The 19300-nt window shown below is 44.6% G+C and overlaps 1 protein-coding gene across 7 annotated transcripts in view; it reads right to left on the reverse strand.

The window, feature by feature from the left end:
* The window catches only part of Xylb (xylulokinase), a 46330-nt gene that overhangs the window by 14653 nt on the left and 12377 nt on the right, over positions 1 to 19300 (reverse strand). For 6 of the 7 annotated variants that reach the window (XR_005735857.2, XR_005735856.2, XR_002484891.3 and 3 more), the window contains 8 exons: positions 19198 to 19270; positions 17815 to 17933; positions 14217 to 14298; positions 12803 to 12843; positions 12115 to 12230; positions 11231 to 11346; positions 10464 to 10537; positions 8109 to 8205 (listed from right to left, as the gene is read on the reverse strand). Coding sequence is in view for 4 of the 7 variants with exons in the window: in XM_040290025.2 (XP_040145959.2) it covers positions 8109 to 8205; positions 10464 to 10537; positions 11231 to 11346; positions 12115 to 12230; positions 12803 to 12843; positions 14217 to 14298; positions 17815 to 17933; positions 19198 to 19270 (718 nt within the window). In the remaining 3 variants the exon portion in view is untranslated. Of the gene's footprint in view, positions 1 to 56; positions 7731 to 8108; positions 8206 to 10463; positions 10538 to 11230; positions 11347 to 12114; positions 12231 to 12802; positions 12844 to 14216; positions 14299 to 17814; positions 17934 to 19197; positions 19271 to 19300 lie in introns of those variants that run through there. The other variant, XM_078038130.1, reaches the window with a different exon arrangement.

Here is a 19300-nt window from a genome sequence, read left to right on the forward strand (position 1 = left end):
CAAGGAAAAAAAAAAGTGTAATGGCTGTGACAATTCCCCCATGGTAGAGAGGGCTGTTTTCCAGAGTTCTTCAGTCACTGAGTGATTGTGAGGGAACAATGCCTTTTGTAATATCCATGACCAGGAAGAGAACCAAAGCTGACTCTGTCCACGTAGTCCTGTCACATGTAATTTGTTAGGGAGACTGCTGTCCACCCACCTTTATTGTCTTACATTTTCATTATTTTTTTTTAAATCTCTCAAAAAACCAAGAATAGAAAGAAATTTCCTTAGATGATTAAAGGACTGTACAAGACAGAAGAATTCACCAAAATTTACAACAAACACCATTCTTAATATAAAGGTTAAGAAGTATTGTCTTTAAGACTGATATGCCAGCCAGACTCCAAAATGACCTCCAAATGACCCATGCCTCCCAATATCCATGTTCTCATGTAACCTCCTCACACGTTCAACAGGGCTAACTCATGTAACCAATAGGACTTGTGTGCATGACAGGGTAGGTATGAACTCCAAGACTAGGTCATAAAAGATATTGCAGCTTCCATCTTGCTCTGATGTAGATCATTCTGTCTTGGATTCCCAATTCAAGAGAAGCTAACTGCCATGTCATGAAGATACTCAAGCAGCCCTATGGAGAAGTCTCCATGGTAAGGAACCAAGGTCTTCTGCCAACAGCCATGTGAATATACCATCTTAGAAGCAGATCCTCTAGCCTTCTTGGAGTCCTCAGAAGACTTGAGCCCTGGAAGATGGCTCAATTGCAAACTCAAGACAGACTCTCAGTAAGAACCACTAGGCAGAGCTTGGCTCAGTGGTATGCACCTGTAGTCCCAGCTACCTGGGATACTCTGTTGTGTGCCTAGAGTCCCAGCTACTTGGGATGCTGAAACAGGAGGATCCCTTGATCCCAGGATTTAGAGGTTATCCTGAGCAACATAAGAAGACACCTTTACAAAAAAAATGCACAAAAAGAACCACTTGGTTATGCTGACTCAAATTCTTGAACCAAGGGAATTGTGTAAGATAATAAAGGCTGATTATTGTTTTAAGGGGCTAAATTTTGAGTTAATTTGTTAAACAGCAATAGATAAATAATAGAATTCAGAAAAAAGCAAAGATCCATGGTATGTAGTATTTAACATAGTAAGTGGCATACTCATCAATGCCATAAGATAAACAAAAAAGGTAAAAGGATCCAAGAAAACTATCACTATTTGCAGACAAATAGTCATCTATAGGTCATCTACTTAGAAAAATAAAACAAAAAAGTGAACTAATATTAATAAGGTTAGTAGATACTTGCATGTAACATAATAATCAGTGGCATTTTTAATAATAATAGATAGCAAATGCAGTAGAAAATAAATTACCATTCACAAAGGCAACTAGTAATGTAATGTAGCCAGTTAGTTCCTTTGCAAAGAATTCAAAGGTTTCTATGAAGAAAAAAATGAAATGTTATTAAAGGACAAAAAATGATATCTAGATAAAGTAAAAGATATTCCACAATCTTGGTTGGGCTTGATTAATATTATGAACATGCTATTTTTTCAAATGAAAGTATAAATTCAGTGTAATCTAATAAAAATTCCAATTGGATTTTTGTTTTAGGAACTGAGCCAAATTGTTATAAGATATTAATAGAAAAATAAAGTCCTATAAACAAGAAGAAAAACCAGGAGGAGAATTGATACATTAGATATTAAGACATGAGAAATGAGAAGTTATGCTCCATTTGTGTACAATGTGTCAAAATGCATTCTACCTTCATGTATAACTAATCAGAACAAATAAAAAATAAACACAAGACATTATTATGGGCTAAATTGCATCTCCCTCCCAAATTCATATGGTAAAGTCCTAGCCAGCCAGTATCTCAGAATATAATTGTATTTGGAGACAAAGAGCAAGATAAATATCTCTTTTAAAAAGTAATTTAGAGGGCTGGGGTTGTGGCTCAGTGGTAGAGCACTCGCCTAGCACATGAGAGGCCCTGGGTTCGATCCTCAGCATAAAGATATTGTGTCCAACTAAAAAATAAATATTAAAAAAAAGTAATTTAGATCTGGCACAGTGGTACACGCCTATAATCCCAGAGACTCAGGAAGGCAAAAGAGAAGGATTATAAGCTTGAGGCCAACCTCAATACCCTTGCCTCAAAATACAAAATAAAGCTGGTTGCGGTGACCACACCTGTAATCCCAGTGTAGAGGGAGACTGAGGCAGGAAGATCACAAGTTCAAAGCTAGACTCAGCAACTTATCGAGACCCAGAATATGAAAAGGGTTAGGGATGTAGCTCAGTGGTTAAGAGACCCCTGGGTTCAATCCCTAGTACAAAAATAAATAAATAAAATACAAAATAAAAAGGTCTGGGGATATAGCTCAGTGGCAAACTGCCCCTGAGTTCAATCCCCTATACCTATATAAATTATATAGGTAATTTAGTTAAAAGAAGTCGTTAAGGTGGACCCTAATCCAATATGACTGATGTCATTTAAGAAGAGGAAGTTAAAATGTAGAGGCACAAAAGGAGACAAAGAGAGAAGATGGATCTCAGATTTTCAGCCTCCAGAATTGTAAGAAAATAAATTTCTGTGGTTTGAGCCACCCAGTCTGATGTACTTTGTTATAGAAGCCCTAGAGGACTAATGCAGAGACATGCTACAAAGTCACAATAATACAGTTTGTCCCAAGAACAGTCAAACAAACCAATGGAGTAGAAAAGGAAAGACTGAGAGAGGTCCATGTATATGTAGGGATTTAAAAAATGATAAAGAGGCACCATAAGTAATGGGGAAAACAGAGAAAATTAGATCAACATGTAGAAAAAAATTAAATCAGATTCCAATTTATACCATACACAGATTCCTGATGGATAAAAGTCAAAAATAGGGAAGGTAAAATTATAACATTCATTGAATGCAAAACAATATTTCTGGGACACTAGCATAGGGGAACCCTCTTAACATTGCAAACTCATAAAATATAAGATGAAAATGTGATGGCTTTAGTTTGGTGAAAATTCTCTTCCAGTGCCAACACTGTAAGATTAACAGAGGTTTGCAACACAGAAAAATGACAAGGACCTAATCTTCAACATATACCAAGAATTTCTGCAAATCAATTTTTAAAAAGGCAATTCAACAGAAAAATGGGAAAGGATATAAATAAATCAGTTCACAGAGGAAGAAACTAAAGTTACTCAAAGCTGTTCAAATTCATTAATGAAACACTGAGATATCTGTTTAGACCCACTCATCAGATGGGCAACAAATTTAAAGGTGGTTAATGCTAAATGTTGGTGGTGATGAAACCCCTTCTCTCCATTCTCTGTCCCTGGTCTGACCTCAAGTGAAAAGGGAAGTCTTTGGGGTGCAGTGGACAGAGAAGTAGAACCTGAAGTAACACCAAACTCCCCATGGCAGACGGACAGATAGACGTGGACAGATAGACGGTGGCTGCACTTATTTACTAGAAAAAGAAGCTGGGCTCATCTTTTAACCAGAATAACATCCTGCTCATTTTGGCATTTGAAGACATTGTAGGGAAGACTCCCTCTTGACAGCATTTACAGCGCTCAAAGGCATCAAGTTAAATCTATCTTTTCACTGTTGTGTGGAAATGAAATGTCCCCCAAGCTCTGGTGTTGATGGCTCAGTTCCCCATGCAGGAGTGTTCAGAAGTGGGGCCTCTGGTGGGGTGATGGGATCATTCTAACCTCATCAATGAATGAATCTACTGACAGATTCATAGCTTAGTGGGCTACTGGGAGGTGGTGGGAACCTTAGGAGGTAGGGCCTAGTTGGAGGAAGTAGGTCACTGGGGTATCCCCTTCAAGGGTAGATTTTGTTCCCAGCCTCTTTCTTTATGATCTCAGCCATCATGAGGTGAATAGCTTTGCTCCACACGTACTCCTTGCTATGACGTTCTGCTTTATTACAGGCCCAGAAACAACGGAGCCAAGTGAACGTGAACTGAATGAAATCTCTGAGACTGTGAGCCAGTACAAACCTTTCTTCCTTTCAAATTGTTTCTGTCAGGTATTTTGCCACAGTGACAGAAAGTTAACACATTCACCCAAATAGGAAGCCTATCTAGGTATCTCTTGTATTTGGGCAGGGAAGAAGGTCCACTAGGAGAAGAGACCTTGCTCCTGAAAAGGAAACCTAAGCTTGCTGTTTCCACTAAGAGATGTGATTCATTTAGTGCCAAGAACCCCCAGTCCCTCTGTTCTTGAAAAAGAAAAAACAACCACAACAGTAGCAAGAAAGAGAAGGATCGATGTGAACAAATAGAGTATCCTAGAAATAAGGCGATAACTGAAGGAATTAAAAAAGCCAATTTGAAATAAATCCTAATATGAATCTTCAGAAATATTTGAAGGAATATAACGTTCCAAAAACAAGGATATAACACTATAAGAAAGAACCAGGAGACAAGAAAGAGTCCGAGAAATTAAAAAATAATGCATGGTTACAAAAATAAAAAACTAAATGGAAAGGCTAAATAATAAACATGGCAAAGTCAAATTTAATAACCTGAAGGATACATATCAGGGAATTTCTTAAAACTAGAGTGGAAAACAGAGACAGAAAAAAAATTGGACAAGACATAGCACAGAAAATGTGGCAGGTTCAACTTGTTTTATCCTTATATCAGCCCCTATAACCTTCATTAATCCAAGGATCCTTGGCTCCTTGGGTGGAGAAAGGTGTTTAAATTCGTTCTCTGGATGTTCTTTGCTACTGGGATTATGTTGCTCCCAGCCTCTTTCAGTGAGCTGAGCTAAGAAATATAGGGTGCAGACATACTTTCTCTCTCATCCTGCCCCTACAAACTAAAAAAATGGAGAATATATCAAGACAGCAAAGAGCTGGGTTAAAGAACATTCATTAGAACAGAAAAAGATGAAAATTACTCTTTCTAGAAATGGAAAAAAAAAAGAAATGCAAAACTGAACACACAACATATTATGGAATTTTTTTTTTTTTTTAACCAGGAAGTGAACCTAGGGGCATCTAACCAGTGAGCCACATCCTTAGTCCTTTAAAAAAAAATATTTTATTTAGAGACAGGGTCTTGCTAAGTTGCTTAGGGCCTCACTAAGTTGCTGAGGCTGGCTTTGACCTGAAAATCTTCCTGCCGCAGCCTCCCAAGCCGCTGGGATTACAGGCATGCCACCACCAGGCCCAGTTAACATCTAGCCTTTTGAAATGCATTAATCAAAAGACAATACAAAATAGGAATAAATATAGTAAAATATAGAAAAAGAAAAGGACTCAAATGACATAGAAGGAAGGAATATAAAAAGATAAAAGTTGGGCTGGGTCTCCCCAGTCAGAATGCCTATCATCGAGAATACAAATAACATGTTGAGGTGGTGCACCCCTGTAATTCAAGGTACTCAGGAGGCTAAGCAGGAAGAAGGCAAGGTCAAAACAGCTCAAGACCCTGTGTCAAAATAGAAAATAAAAAGGGCTGGAGAGGTACATCAGCAGTAAAGCACCCTGGGTTCAATCCCCAATACTGGAGGGGAAAAAAAAAAAAAAAGAATACAAGTAACAATAAATGCTGCAAGCACCTTTTAAACATTGTTGGTGGGAACATAAATTAGCATAGCCATCATGGGAATTGGTTCCTTAAAAAATTAAAAATAGAACTACCACATATTCAGCTATCCCACTCCTGGGTATATAGCTGAAGGAATTAAAGTCAATATACTAGCTGGGCACAGTAGCACACACTTGTAATCTACTTAGGAGAGTGAGGCAAGAGGATCGCAAGTTTGAGGCCAGCCTTGGCAACTTAGTGAGACCCTGTGTCAAATTTTTTTTTTAAATTAAATTTAAAAAAGAGCTGTGGGGGCTAGAATTGTGGCTCAGTGGTAGAGCACTTGCCTAGCATGTGTGAGGGCACTGGGTTTGAACCTTAGCATCGCATAAAAAATAAACAAAATAAAGATATTGTGTCCATCTACAACTAAAAAAGAAATCTTTAAAGAAAAATGTAGCTTAGTAGTAGAATGCCCCTGGTTCAATCTCCAGTACCACACATATACAAAATAAAAAAGTCAGTATGCTATAAAGATACCCACATATACATGTTTATTATAATTCACCATGGGCAAGTTATGGAATCAGCCTAGGTGTCCGTCAACAGATGAATGGATTTTAAAAAATGTGGTACATGTACATAATAGAGTATTATTAACCTATAAAGAACAAAATCCTGTCATTTTCAGGAAAGTAAATGGAGCTACAGAATATGTTAAATGAAAGAAGTCAGACTTAGAAAGACAAGTATTTCGTGTTTTCTCTCATATGTAGAATCTAGGAGGGGAAAGATGATATAAAATTAGAAGAAAGACTATTAAAAGAAGGAAAAGGATAGAGGAGATGAGAAGTGTTTGGTGATAGGGAGTGGAAATAATCAAAATGTCATACACATGTATGAATATGCCACAATGAAACCTATTATTCTATATATTTAATATGCTCTAATAAAAAAGAGTAGGTCTGAGTGTAGCTCTGTGGTAGAGTGCTTGCCTAGCATGTGCAAGGTCCTGGGCTTGTTCAAAAAAATAAGAGTGACAGAGAGAGAGGTCTTATTTGAGAATAAGCTGAGCTGGAAAGAGGTTTGATTCTGATTTTAAGTTTGCTAAGGGGATAAATATCTCTATGCTGCTTTGTACAAGAAATGTCCTGTGTGTATGTGTGTGTGTGTTACTGGGGTTTGAACTCAGGAGTGCTCTACTACTGAACTACATCCCCAGCCCTTTCTATTTTAATAGAGACAGGGTCTTGCTAAGTTGGTGAGGCTGGCCTTGCACTTGTGATCCTCCTGCCTCAGCCTCCCCAGGTGCTGGGATCACAGGGAGGTACCACCAAGCCTGGCTTCATTCTCTTTTCTGAAAGATAACTACTAATTACCCTGACTTCCAACAACAGCAAATAGTTTTGTCTGTTTTGAGTCTGATGTACACAGAATGCTGCCATTTATACTCCAGTGTCTGGCGTCTTCTACTCAGTGCTACTTCCATGAGATTTACCCATTTAGCTGCAGGTAGCTGAAGCTGGTTCATTTACATTTCTGCTTAGCATCCTGTTGCATGAGTAGGCCACAATGCATTCATCCTGTCTACTGTGGATGGGCACTGGACTGCTTCCACCTTGGGGCTATTAAACACACCCTGATAAAGGTTCTCATGAACCTCTGAAGAACACATGTATACATTTCTATTGTGCATTTACATAGAAGTAAGATTGCGGGGAAAGTGGATATCCAGCTTTAGCAGATGCTGTCTAACAGGTTTTCCAAGAGGTTTATCCAGTGCTTATTTTTATAGCATCCTTTTACAGGGTTGGTTCAAAGACATAACAAAGCATATCCCACACAGAACATGAACTGCCCATAAAAGGCTCCTAAGGGAGCCCTCAAGCAAAGTGGCTTCAGAGGTTTTTGACCTTCTCCAGTGACAACAGTTGTTTCTCAGAGGGACAGATACATCTCGGAAACCTGAATTCTATGGTCATCCAGTCTCGTTTCCTCTCAGAACCTCAGACCATTTCATTACCATCAGTAACGGGAACCCGCTGATCTTCGGGAGTCACCTACCCCACAGTTCAAGTCCTCATGAATCCCTTTCTCTTCCTGGTTGCCTCCCTCTGAGCCCTGGGTCACGCCAGTCCTCTGAGTTTTGATGGTGGTACCGAATCCCCACTTGTCCTGGCCCAAGCGGAAAGTCCCAGTCATGGCCCAGAGTAGAGCCTGCCACTTGGCACTGCCCATGTCCCTGGGATCCAGAGCTCAGGATGTCTGGTCTGTGGCTAGGCACTCAGGATCCTTTTTGGGTCCTGTGGTTCCTGGCTAAGAAAGCAGGCTCCTGGGGAAGCAGCTGAGAAGCAGGCTAACCGCCTTCTCTTCCACACCTGCCCACAGAGGCAGGCAGACTCACTTTATCACCCCCCCCCCCACCAGGGTCAGGCTCCACCATCCTCCTGTGTGAGGCCCCCTGTAACAGACTTAGACACTGTCCTGCCTGCTGTGTCCTGAGGTGCGACTGGGCCCCTACTCCAGCACATACCCTGCCAGCAGTTCACTTACTGACTCGGTAGCCCAGGCCTTCTGCATGAATCCTCTTGGCCATGAATTGTCCTTCGATCAGTGCTCGAATCTCCACATCTCTGGGGAATGCTGGGACCTGATTCCAGGAGAAGGTAGGCACACAGTGAGGAACTCCCAACGCCCACTGGTATGCAGGTGTGTGTGTGTGTGTGTGTGTGTGTGTGTGTGTGTGAGAGAGAGAGAGAGAGAGAGAGAGATATCTCTTTCAACAACACACCAGAATTAGAGTAGCTGGTCTCTTCAACCACTAACTTCACCTGTCACATGCACAAACAAAAAGAAACAGAGAGAGAGAGAGAGAGAGAAAGAGAGAGAGGGACTCGCATCTCACGTGTGTAATACTTTAGGGAGTCAGAGGCCTCACAGAGCTCAGTGTCAGGCAGCCAAGGGTTAAAGTCTGACTCAACCCGTCAGTTCTGTGATCCTGATTTGTTTCCATCTTGCTGAGCGTCATTCTCTTTCTTAACAAGACTGAGGTAAGAGTGGCACCTGTTTCTTAGGCTTGTTATAATGATTGTATCAAATCACAGCCTGATAGATGTAGTTAATACTTGATAGGTGACAGCCATGAGCTTATGCTGGAAGCCCATGGCTGTGGAGCTGAGGGGCATTGGTCAAGCTAACACTGATGGGTGTCACCATCAAGCTCCACCCTGTCTTTCTAGACCTGAGACCAAGAATAGAACCTGCCACTCCCTCCCTCACCAACTACTATGCTCTAGCCTTCCCTCCCTGGAAGCTTACTCCAGCCCACAGTGCGAGCCTCCCCATCCTTCAGGTCTTAGCCTAAGGGCCCTTTTTCAGAGAGGGCCACTCGGATCACACCACATGGGCAAGCCCCAGCCCACCTCCTGCTCTCTCCTGCATCACCTCCCGAGTGGTGTATGTTTTCCTTTACCTGCTTACTGTCCATCTCCTTTCTAGACTGTGGACTCCACAGAGCCAGGACCACCTGTGTCTTGCCCTCCTTTGTGTCCCTAGCGCCTGACACCAATCAGACATGTCTGCTACCTTCTCCTTGCCAAAGCTGGGACTGACATGCCTAAGAGAGCAGACATATCTTCTCTCTCTCTCTGAACAGAAACCAAACTGATCCCATCAGAGGATCAAGAGGAACTCCTTTCACTTCATATAAAGTCTCTAAGGTTTGGATCATAAATGTCCTCCAAAGGTCATGTGCTAACAGCTTGGTCCCCAGCTGACGGCACTGCTGGAAGGTGGTAGAAACTTTAGGAAATGAGGCCTAGTTAGTGGAAGTAGGTGGTGGTGGAGAAATGCCTTTGAAGGTTTTATTTTGTCCTCACCCCACCCCCTGCTTCTGGGTCACCACAAGGTAAGCAGCTTTATTATATCATGCCTTCCCTGCCAGAATGTTCTGCCTCACCACAGGCCCACAGTCAACCATGCCAAGTAACCATGGGCCAAAACCTCTGAAACAGTGAGCCATAATAAATTTTCCCTTCTTTAAATTGTTTTTCTCAGGTATTTTGTTACAGTGGTAGAGAGTTCATTAATTCGAAAGCTTTCCATTTAAACCAAATATATTAGGCCTTTGTCAGCCATCTATTCCAACTCCAACCTGTTACAATGATTAAATAGTGTCTAAAAGAGGTTCATCCACATTCAACGGGATCACAGCAACTCTCAGGTCCAACCCAAAATTGGGATAATGACTATTGGGTAACAGAAAAGTCAATCCAAACCCACCGACTAAATCTCTCCTGGGAGAGGCCATGTGGTGAAGGAGAAAGAGAACAGTGGCTTCTGAGGCAGAGAGAACTGGGTCTGTGCCTCCTGCATTCACTGTCACTTTGTGACTTTGGGCAGGTTAAGCCTAAGCCTCAATTTCTCCATCTGTAAAGAGGAATAATCATGCCTACCTCCTGGGATTGCTTTAAGAAGTAAATGAAAGATGCAGAAAACCATGAACACAGTGCCTGGAACCAAATAGTGCTCAATAAATGGTAGTATCTCCCATCCCATAGGCTTTTTTCTACAAGGAAGCAATTTCTGTCCTTAAAATCTATGAGCCATTGGTAGGTGTAGGGTAAGGCTCAACAAAGAAACAAGCTCTGTGACACTCAGTGGAGGCAAGGGAGCAAGTGTTAGCTCAGAGAGCACTCAGGTTTCCCACGCCCCTCCTTGGGGGAAAGGGTGGTGTCTGTCTTAGACCCTGCTACCTCCCCAGCCTCTAGAAGGCGGGCTGCACATGCAAAATGTCTGTTTCCCCAGTGGATGGGAGGAAATGAAGTCCCTAAAAGTAGCACAAGTTGACAGGCAACTGTTAAATTTAACACTCAGAACTGGAATCAATGCAGCTAATAACATACCTACCTCATGGTTTTCTGCATTAAACCTATGACGCCCAATAATTTCAGGGGTGATCTCCATTACATCAAAATAAAAACCTGAAACAAAACCAGGAAGAGATCAGCTGATCAGGCATCAAAAACAAAGATTAGCTTCTCAACAGTCTTAGAAAAGGGCAAAGGTGAAATGACCCATATCCATGTCCACAGATGAGCCTTGGGAATATTTTCAGTTCCTTCTTTCCATTAGAACAAAAGGAGACCCAGAAAGGCCCAAGATAGGTTTTCCTGGAAGTGACTTCCTACTCCCTCCTGGCAGCCCATTTAAAGAAATGGCTTAACCAACCCTCCTGAAATACCAACACAGGTTTCACCAAGGGAGGCACATCCTCTCCCTGCTCAGAGGCCTGCCCAGGTGCTGGGCACCTTTCCTAACAGAACCTTGTGTCCACGCAGAAAGCTGTGTATGGGGAAGCACCAGGGTAGGGGAGATATTATGGATGCCAATTCTGATGCTGTCACCAGGGACTTCAAGGAGGTCAGAAGAGGCAGCTATGGCCTGACCTCCACCCAATACACTGGGCAGTGGCCAACAGCTGTCTCAGGACTCTCACTAGAACATGGGATAACACATCAGCTTGTAAGGTCTACGGAGTAGAAGTACAGACAAACAGGACTCCCCTGGACTTCTCCATGGGCCTCCTCTCCCCCAACTCCTGGGGCTCCAGACCCTGCCCCTCCAGCAAACAGCTACGGCCCGTTCGTAGGCCCAGGCATCACTAAACAGCCTACCCAGGTTTCCGCCGTTCCCCATCTCTGTGGACTGCAGTGCCTTAGAGAACTCACTCCAGGAACAGGAAGCACATTCATTGCGGATCTTCTCTCTCATGAGGGAGCCATTTTTAAAGCTGCAGAAGTGTACACAACTCTGAGCACTGGACCCATGGGTTTTGGAAAAGTCTCAGGCAGAGAGCCTGCGGGTGAGGCTGGACCACAGCCTACAAGCAGTGCACAGCAGGGAACCAGAACCTCCAATGTCTGAGGCTCTGATCCAAGTTCCAGGACCCGGGCACATCCCTAAGAGGAGCTGGAATCACTTATCTCAGGCTGTTTACACAGGAGGCTGCCACAAAAGAGCCCAGGCAGAGTCAGGGAGCTGGGGTATCTACACAACAGGGTGGGGCTGATAGGCTGACTAACCTACAAATCCTCCATAGATCTTGGGGCTTAGCTTCCTAAGGTTTCCAAAAGGCTTACGGTCAGAGCACAGAGCCCAGGCCTTCTGTGAGAACAGGCAGGAAGCAGTATGTCCCTCTCACTATTTGTTGAGGGTCTACCATGAGCTAGGCACACCACAACACTATCAAGTCAACAATCTTATTCTCTCCATTTTATGAGGAAGGTATGGCTGAGATGTGCCATGGGGTTTGCCCAGCACCACACAGGATTTATAAGTGGTAGGGTCAGAATTTGAACTTAGGTTTGGAGGACCCCCAGGTCTTAGGCTCTTCCCCACCCAACTCAGATGTTGGCAAGAGCAGATAGGTCCCGGGGGTCTCAGTTGCCCATCTGAGCCTGCTTAGTGGAATGACTTGAGGTGCCCAAGATGTGCCAGATCTGCCCATCCCTCCTTGGCCCCACCCCAGGGAATGGTCACCACCCACACCCAGGCTTACCACAAGAGTGCCATGTAGTGCTGAGGGTCAACTGGGTTGCAGAAGATGTGGCCTTCTAGGGCAGGTGTGGGCTCCTGGAGCCAGAGAAATAGGGTGTCGCTGGTGCCCAGACTGACCTGGGGCAAGAAGGGCAGAGGTGAGGGGCTTGGGGCTTTGCTTGCAAATGCTTCTTTTCTGCCAGAGATGTACTTTGCACTTCTCCCATCTTGACTGCATCGCTTCGCTCCTCGTATTGCAGGCCTCAATTGAGATGAAATGCTCCTTCCTCAGACACCTCGTCTGACCCTCTCACACCAGTCGAGTCAAATGTCAGCTCCCCGGATCCAGGCTCTTGTGGACCTCCCTTACTAACTTTCTAGAACTTACCATAACTGCATCAAAATAATGGTGTAGGTGGTGACTTTTCCCAAATGACTTCTCTGCTAGATGCAGGAAGGCATGAGTTACGTCCTCCTCTCCACCTGGGGAGCTCCCAGCCCTCATGTCTGACCCTTGGCCACTTTGCCCTCTAGACTGGTTACAGTTTTGTCTACTCAGTAAAGAGTGATGACCTTCTAAGGAAGGAGATGTAGGTCCCCCCATACCCTTTAGGGAACAGAAGACCCTCTAATAGAGAGTAAAGATGCTAAGACCCAGCACCCTGGTCCCCAGGGCAGAAAGAGCCTGTGGATATGAGAAGTCACCTTACCGCAATGTCACCTTCCTCCAGCCTCATGCCTGCCAGTGATGCTGAGAATGGGAGGGGAGCCTCTGGTTAGCTGGAGGCCACACAGGAACCACGAAGCAAACCACAGTGCCCCCCAAACAACAGCACAGACCCCTATCTATCTCCCAGTCCGACACAGGAGCAGGGCAAGCTGATGGCTCAGAGGCCCAAGAGAAGGTTGCAGGGGTCAAAGGGTAGAGTCTCTGTGGTCATGAACTCTGATCTGGGCTAGGAAGTCTCTTCCCTAAAGGGGTTCAAACTCCACACCACTGTCAGGCACTCTAAGGAGTGCTGAGAACCAAAGGGGCCAGGACGAGACACAAAGAATACACATGGCAGAGAAAGATGAAAGCAAGGCAGAGTGTGGGCAGGAAGGGACCAAGGTTGTGCAGATTGTCCCCACCTTAGATGGGAGGACCACAATAGCAATCCTTATCTGCATGTTTGCTGGTGTACCCCAGTACGAAAAGAAGACCTGGTCTATAAGCAGGTGCTCACTAAATGCTCAGTGAAGGGACAAACAACTGAACAAGAAGTGGGGGGGAAGAACAGGCACACTCAAGCTCTGCCAGCGAGATGCAGTCGGCAGTGGCTGCCAGAAGCCTTGGACCCAGGAATACCACCTCTGAGAATTGACCCTGTAGTGACAAAGGGACAGGGCAGATGGTGCATCTCAGGCTGTCTGCACGGCCTAAGCACTGGAAGAACACCAACCTCCATCCACAGGGGATCAATGAAATAAATTCTGGGACAGCTGAACCTTGGACCACCAGGAAAATGAGGTTGCCCAGGTTGATGAGAAAAAAACAAAAAAAACCCCAAACAAACAAAAAAACACACCAATGCTTATTTACGAGCATAGGAAGAAACTGGAAGGAGAGGCATCACAATCTTAACCCTAATTTGGTATTTGGTGGTACTTCAGGAAGGGGCTGCTTTACCTAGGGTGGGGCTGAGGGCCAGTGGTCAGGGTCCTTTATCCAGGAACCTCAGAAGCCCCTTTGAGGAAAAGCAGAGAGGCCATGGAAGAAGACAAAGTATCCAAGTGAGAAATGAGTCATTTATAGATCAAATGACCCGGCAGAGACTCAAAACCTGGTCCTACAGGAGGGGAAGGGGGAGCTGAGGCATTAGCTTGGAATGAAAAGAGGCCGGGGGTGAGGTGGGCACAATGACCTTCTTTCGTCACCCCTCACCTGGAGGGAGTAGACGGACTGGCAAAGCAGTTCTTGAGGGTAGTCAGGACCCAGCTGGGGCAGGGACAAGGAGGCAGATTTTGAAAATCAAAAGGGACAGCGCAGAAGGGCTTTTACCAAGAGACTGGACTGGAATTCCCAGAAGTCTAGCACAGACCCTATAGGTCCAGTTGGAGAGGGAAATCCTCCAAAGCACTCACCTGGATTATCACCAGTGAAGGCCACTACTTTGCATCCTGGAGGAAATCCATAGCGCTGGACATAGTAGGAAGAAATGGCTCCCTGAGGAGAAAAAGCATGTATGCTCTGTTGAGATAAATCCCGCCTACTCAGCACAGCTGTCCACACCTCAGGCCATGAGAATGTTCTGGGGCTCTGGGTCGCTGGAGCTGAAGGAATCTTCTGCAAAGCCTGGGGGTGTATCACTCCCTGTCACAAACCAGGCATGTCCTTCCTATTCACAAATCGCTGGAGGAGCCCAATGCAGGTTTGAAATCACAAGCATCAGGACCCGCAGAAGAACATTTATTGGATTTTGAGATTCAGGGAAGTTAGAACAAAACAATCCCCAACTTGTACCTGCTTTGTAAGCTCCAAAGTTTGGATACAGCATACAAAAAAAAGCAACACAGCACCAGTTTAAAAGAAAAAAAAAAAAAAACTCGTGGAAGTTGATAGTACCTTACACACTTACTTATGATCCCAGCCACTGGATTAACAATAATCAGATGTGCTAGGGCAGAGAACAATGTTCTAAAGAAAATAAACCAAAAAAATGGCAGTGGTGGGGGAGGGGACCCATCCAGGAACCACAAGACACTGTGGGACAAGAGCATAGGATAACCCTCAACAGACGTATATGCTTGAGAAAGCAGTTATAAAATACAGAACATGTTCTCCATTCTTTGACTATATTGTAGTTTCAAAAGTTTAAAATAAATGAAGATTTCCTGGTGTCTGGGAAGAAAATTTTGCTCCAGCTAGGAAAATTTTAGATGCCCATCAGAACAACCTGGGAAATCTGACATCTCTATTTAGACTGCCTCCAAAACCAGAGCCTGAGACAGGGTTGCATGCAGGTGGTTTGTTTGGGGATGTGATCTCAGGAGGCAGGGAGTAGGAAAGACAAACAGGGAAGGAGGGCAAGTTGGCCCAAGGATCATCACTTTGGGCAACTGAGGCTCAGGCCACAGAGGAACCTCCGAGAGCTGGAAATGGACAGAGGAATGGCCTCCTGGGGACAGAGAGGGAGGAGCAGTTACCCATCTACAGGCTCCCTCACCTCATCGATGACAGGGGTCCTGTGGGGTGTTAACATCTTGTACCTCCAAGTTCCCAGAACACAAAAACAATCAGAGAAGCCCCAGAATGGAAAGTGAGGAGATACAGAATGAAAGGGTAAAGTTTCTAAGCTGGAAAGCTTGAATGTAAAAGATTAGATATTATTAAGTTCCTCTACTACACCCAGAACCTGAAATTCCTGAGATAGTTAAAACAACGCCCTACTGGCCATTTAGCCTAGGGCCCTGTGCAGTTTGTCACAGGGCCCGAACCAATCAGTTTGAATGTGTAACCCGCTTAGGAATGACTAATCACCCCCGCCCCGACCTGTTCCCGCCAATGAATGTGCCAATCACGTCTCAGAGTTGTTGTTCAATTTTCCCTCGCATCATGATTTGTTCTGATGTATGCAAAGCCCACCGCCCTCTCCAGAAAGTGTACTTAAGCTCTGCTTGACCTCTGCTCTGGGCTCTGGGCTGCTCTGAGCACGGAGCCCCAGCGCGCTGGAATGGATCCCCAATAAATCTCCTTTTGCCAATTGCATGGAGCCAGTCTCTTGTGTGGTCTCTTTTTCCGACGCTCCGCCGGACCCTTACAAGATCAGGCAGGGGGCAGCAGGGGACACCTGTATGAAGCCACAATGGCTTCCCCCATTGTGTGATATGTGACAAATGAAAATGTATCTTTTCAGAATCAGTTCTCCCTGCTTATCCCTCTACAGGCTCCTTCTTGGGGTCACTCATTCCTGGTACAGAGCAAACAAAGTCTGTTTCCCTGGACAAAACGTGGCTCTCAATTTCACCTTAAACTAAAAGCCATGCATGGGATGGATGCCAACCCCGGGGATGAGGCTGCTTTGTCCTTCTGACGTGCATGACCTATCTAGCTGGGTCTCGCGCCATTGGCTCCTCTGGGGCGAGCTGGTTCTTCCTTCAGTCCTGTGCACTGGCCTCCATGGCACACTTTGTGTTATAGGGGTTTGGCTGTGACATTCTGCCCCAAAATGGTCAAGGTGATTTTCATCATGTCAGTGAGAATCCTCCAAAAGAGAGTGCTTCTGTGACTGAAAGTCCCAGTGGAGAATACTTCCCCAAACTCCATCTTCCTGGTGGCCTGTCCCTTGAAGCTCCATGATTCTCTGCAGGCTTCAGGGCCACTTCACATCCAACACTCTCACATGGAGTTCTTCCTGCTTATTCTGGCCATGTGGCATGTGCACCCCATCACAGGACCCCAAGGGCACCACCCAGGACTTTTTCTACTCCATTATCCCCTCAGGACAGCCAAGAACAGGGCCAGCCAACCAGGGCCCACCAGGATGTTCAACTGGGTGGTACCACACTGATGATCAAGTCTTTTTTTAATCCATGTTACCAAGCGCCATCTTGAGCACTTTAAATATATCATAATTCATTTAATTTTCACAGTAGCTCCACAAGAAAAACAGTATTCTTCCCATTGTTCCAGATGAGCGAACTAAGGCACAGATTAAACAGAAGCAGTTCGTGGTAGATCTAGAACTCAGTCCAAGCAGTCTATGCACATCCGGGTTCCCTGGCATTTCTATTTCCCCCAAGCCTGCTTGCTTCAAGCCTCAGTAGTAGTCCCTAGTCCTAGAATTCCAGCAGTCTGCATTTTTTTCCTCAGGTATGCAATCACCCAGAAACTCACCCCTGCTATGAGCCAGCAATCTATACATGCCCCTGAGTCCTGCTATGTGCAAGGTGCTGATCCAGATACTTTACTTTGAAGTACATCAAATTCTTGTCTTAGACTAAACTGAAAGCCCCATGTGTCCACGCCTGTGAGTAAAATGATGAATGAGTGTGCCTGCACAGATGTCAGTGCTTCCCTATAACGGCCAGCTCTTTCAGGAGCCCTGATGGATAGGTAGGTTAGTCAGATAGTAAGCTACAAGCAGACAGTTATAGCCACAGGCCCCAAAAAGATTTCTCTAAGTAAATGCAAAGTGCGCACTACTTCATATAAATAGATGGCTCTGTCAAAACATTCCAAGCCTTATAATCACCCCCAAATCCTTTGACTCAAGAGAAGTAGGAAAAGGGAAGGTGGGACAGCTCTGGAAACTGCAGATAATTTCAAACTCAAGGGTTAAGAGGGAACAAATCATCGGAATGTCACAGGTCTGACCCATGAAGTCACCTTCCAGATACCTAACTGTCATAAAAGGACCAATAGGTTTGGCATTCTTTGGGTACCTGATTAGCATAAACATCTGAGCAACATCCCTACCCAGCAGTTATATAAACCCTAGACTGGTACACTTTGGTGGCAATCCTCTATTAGGATCTCTCTCACTCAGCGAGAGCTGTCCCCTTGTCCCCTCTCCTTTGTCCTGAATTTCATTCTTCCAAGTTTGTGAGAAAAGAACCTGAGAAGGAATCGCTGGTGGTCTGCTATTAATGATAACACTGTAGAGCTAAAGAAAAAGAACACACACGGGAATCATCATGGCAGAAAATGCAGTTTAACGGAGGTTAGAAAGGGGGCACCTACCACCACTGAGCATGATGGTACTGGTATGCCGAGCTTCTCCTCTAAATGAGGGGCACAGGCACCTAGGCAAGTCTGGGACCAGACTTTGTCTTGGATCTGTAACAGATTCATTCCAGAACCTGAAAAAGGAAGGAAACAGACACACAAACAAACAAACAACAACAACAACAACAACAACAAAATAGAAACCTGTGAGAAAAGAACCTTTGGTGAAAATTGGCAAAAAGTAGATAATTATCTCACAGCCAGCTGGTGCCTGGGCCTCTTAATTCATAGAACGTCTGCAACATACCACACTGTTCTTGAACCAGAGAACCAGAGGACAGCAGGATCCCTGGAGCACATGGAGCATCCCTTTCTGCAAATGTCCTCACAGATCAAACACCACAGGCAGCCTGCAAATCTGTTGCTCCACGTATTACTTGGGTTTCTTTTTTTTTTTAATATTTATTTTTTGGTTGGACACAATATCATCTATATTTTATTGATTGATTGATTTTATGTGGTGCTGAGGATTGAACCCAGGGACTCGAACATGCTAGGCGAGTACTCTACCACTGAGCCACAACCTCAGCCCTATTTCTTGGGTTTCAAGTTGCCCCCTCAAAGGCAGCCTCAGAGCTGATAAGGATCTGCCCACATGGATTTCCCAAGTTCATGGACTTTTTAAATTTAATTTAATTTTATTTTGGTACTGGGGATTGAACTCAGGGGCACTCAACCACTGATCCACATCCCCAGCCCTATTTTGTATTTTATTTAGAGACAGGGTCTCACTGAGTTGCTCGGTACCTTGCTTTTTGCTGGCTTTGAGGGGGCACCTCATTCTACTGGGATAGGTCAGTGTGAACAGCAGAATGAGGCAAAAGCAATGGCTGGTTGCTTCCAAAATTTCCAAGTAAAAGACTATGCAGCTTCTGCTTGACCTCCTCTCTTGCTTCTTTTCTTTCTCTTCCTCTCTAATGTCACTAATAGTCCTACAGAGGAGACACATTGTGAGGAACTATGGCCCCCTGTCAACAGTCCTGTGCAGGATCCTGGAAGGCTCAATCCTGTAGTTAAACTTTCAAATGACTACCTCCCTGGCTGCCAGTTTGCCTGACACCTTGAGAGAGATCCTGAGCCAGAACCATCCAGCTAAGCCACTTCCACATTCCTGGCCCTCAGGCACCATGTGAAAAAATAAACACTTACGGTCTTCAGCTACTAAGTGTCAGGGTCCTTTGTTACACAGCAAAGAAAACTAATACACTCCCTTCTTGCCCAGTGATGAGACCTGCAAGATTAGCATCCACCCAGGGTGGATGGGGCTCTTACTGCCTGCATACCCATGTGCCCACATGCATTCGGAACAAGCACCCAGTCAGCACTCCAAAGGCTTACCATCACTGTAGTCAATGGGGGAGTAAGAACCAAGGAATAGGGAAGCAGCAAAGCTACTGACCAAAGAAATTCTCTGAAAAAGAAAACGGTCAAAGGTTACTCG

Source organism: Ictidomys tridecemlineatus, chromosome 2 (genome assembly GCF_052094955.1).
Source record: "Ictidomys tridecemlineatus isolate mIctTri1 chromosome 2, mIctTri1.hap1, whole genome shotgun sequence".
Lineage (NCBI taxonomy): Eukaryota > Metazoa > Chordata > Mammalia > Rodentia > Sciuridae > Ictidomys > Ictidomys tridecemlineatus.